Genomic DNA, 734 nt, shown 5'->3' with positions numbered 1-734 from the left:
AGAATACCAGTTTGACTTGAAACAACCAACTCCGTGTCAGTCAGCAAGGACAGGAATGTCAATCTCAATGCCGGACATTCGAGAGCGTGTGGAATAGCGGTGCCCAGCATACCTTTGTGAGGGGGCGTAGCTTTGAGATGGGGCGTATCCCTGAGAAGGTGCGTAGCTTCTAGAGGGAGCGTAACTATATGCCTGTGAGGCTCCCACTTCTGAGCCGTAACCATCAGGTATGGACATCTGTGGCATGTAGACATGGGGCGGCATAGGCTGTGTGGGTACAGGTTGAGGGTAACCCTGAGCTGGGACAAAAATGGGGGCATCCAGAACAGCCGGAGGGAAGGTCTGGGGTGCGTATGTCACAGGAGAAGGCAAGCCGTTGGTCATGAGGGGCTGCGCGGAGAGGCTGTTGGTCATCGCAGGCCCTTCAGGTAGAGGTAGCCAGAAGGGTGAAGGCAGTTTTTTACACATGCAATACCACATGAACATCAGCAGAGCAGCTAAGATCAGACCACCAGCACTGCCGATGGCCACATACACCCCAAACTCTACGGCAAACAGATTATCGTAGCGCTCGTTAAGGTTACGTGTGTGGAACAGGAACCAGACGGAGGGCGGCATGGCGATGGCCCCACCTAGAAACAGTAGCATCCCAGCCACTAGATGGCAGCCTGAGCTGTTGACCAAGCAGCGGGAGTTCTTGATGTCATCAGGAGTTTTGGAGCAGCAAGCAGTTT

At 54.1% G+C, this 734-nt stretch overlaps 1 protein-coding gene across 1 annotated transcript; it reads right to left on the bottom strand.

Moving 5' to 3' along the window:
* Positions 1-6: 6 nt before the first annotated feature.
* LOC107682396 (uncharacterized) lies at positions 7-729 on the bottom strand (the record flags this gene model as incomplete). The annotated part of the gene is made up of 1 exon (XM_016478645.1): positions 7-729. A coding segment is annotated over one exon (693 nt), but the record flags the coding sequence as incomplete, so codon positions are not given.
* Positions 730-734: the final 5 nt, after the last annotated feature.

Source organism: Sinocyclocheilus anshuiensis, unplaced genomic scaffold (genome assembly GCF_001515605.1).
Source record: "Sinocyclocheilus anshuiensis isolate Anshui unplaced genomic scaffold, SAMN03320099.WGS_v1.1 C32157926, whole genome shotgun sequence".
Classification (NCBI taxonomy): domain Eukaryota; kingdom Metazoa; phylum Chordata; class Actinopteri; order Cypriniformes; family Cyprinidae; genus Sinocyclocheilus; species Sinocyclocheilus anshuiensis.
Note: the sequence above shows the minus strand (reverse complement) of the source record. Positions and strands in the feature narration are given on the sequence as shown.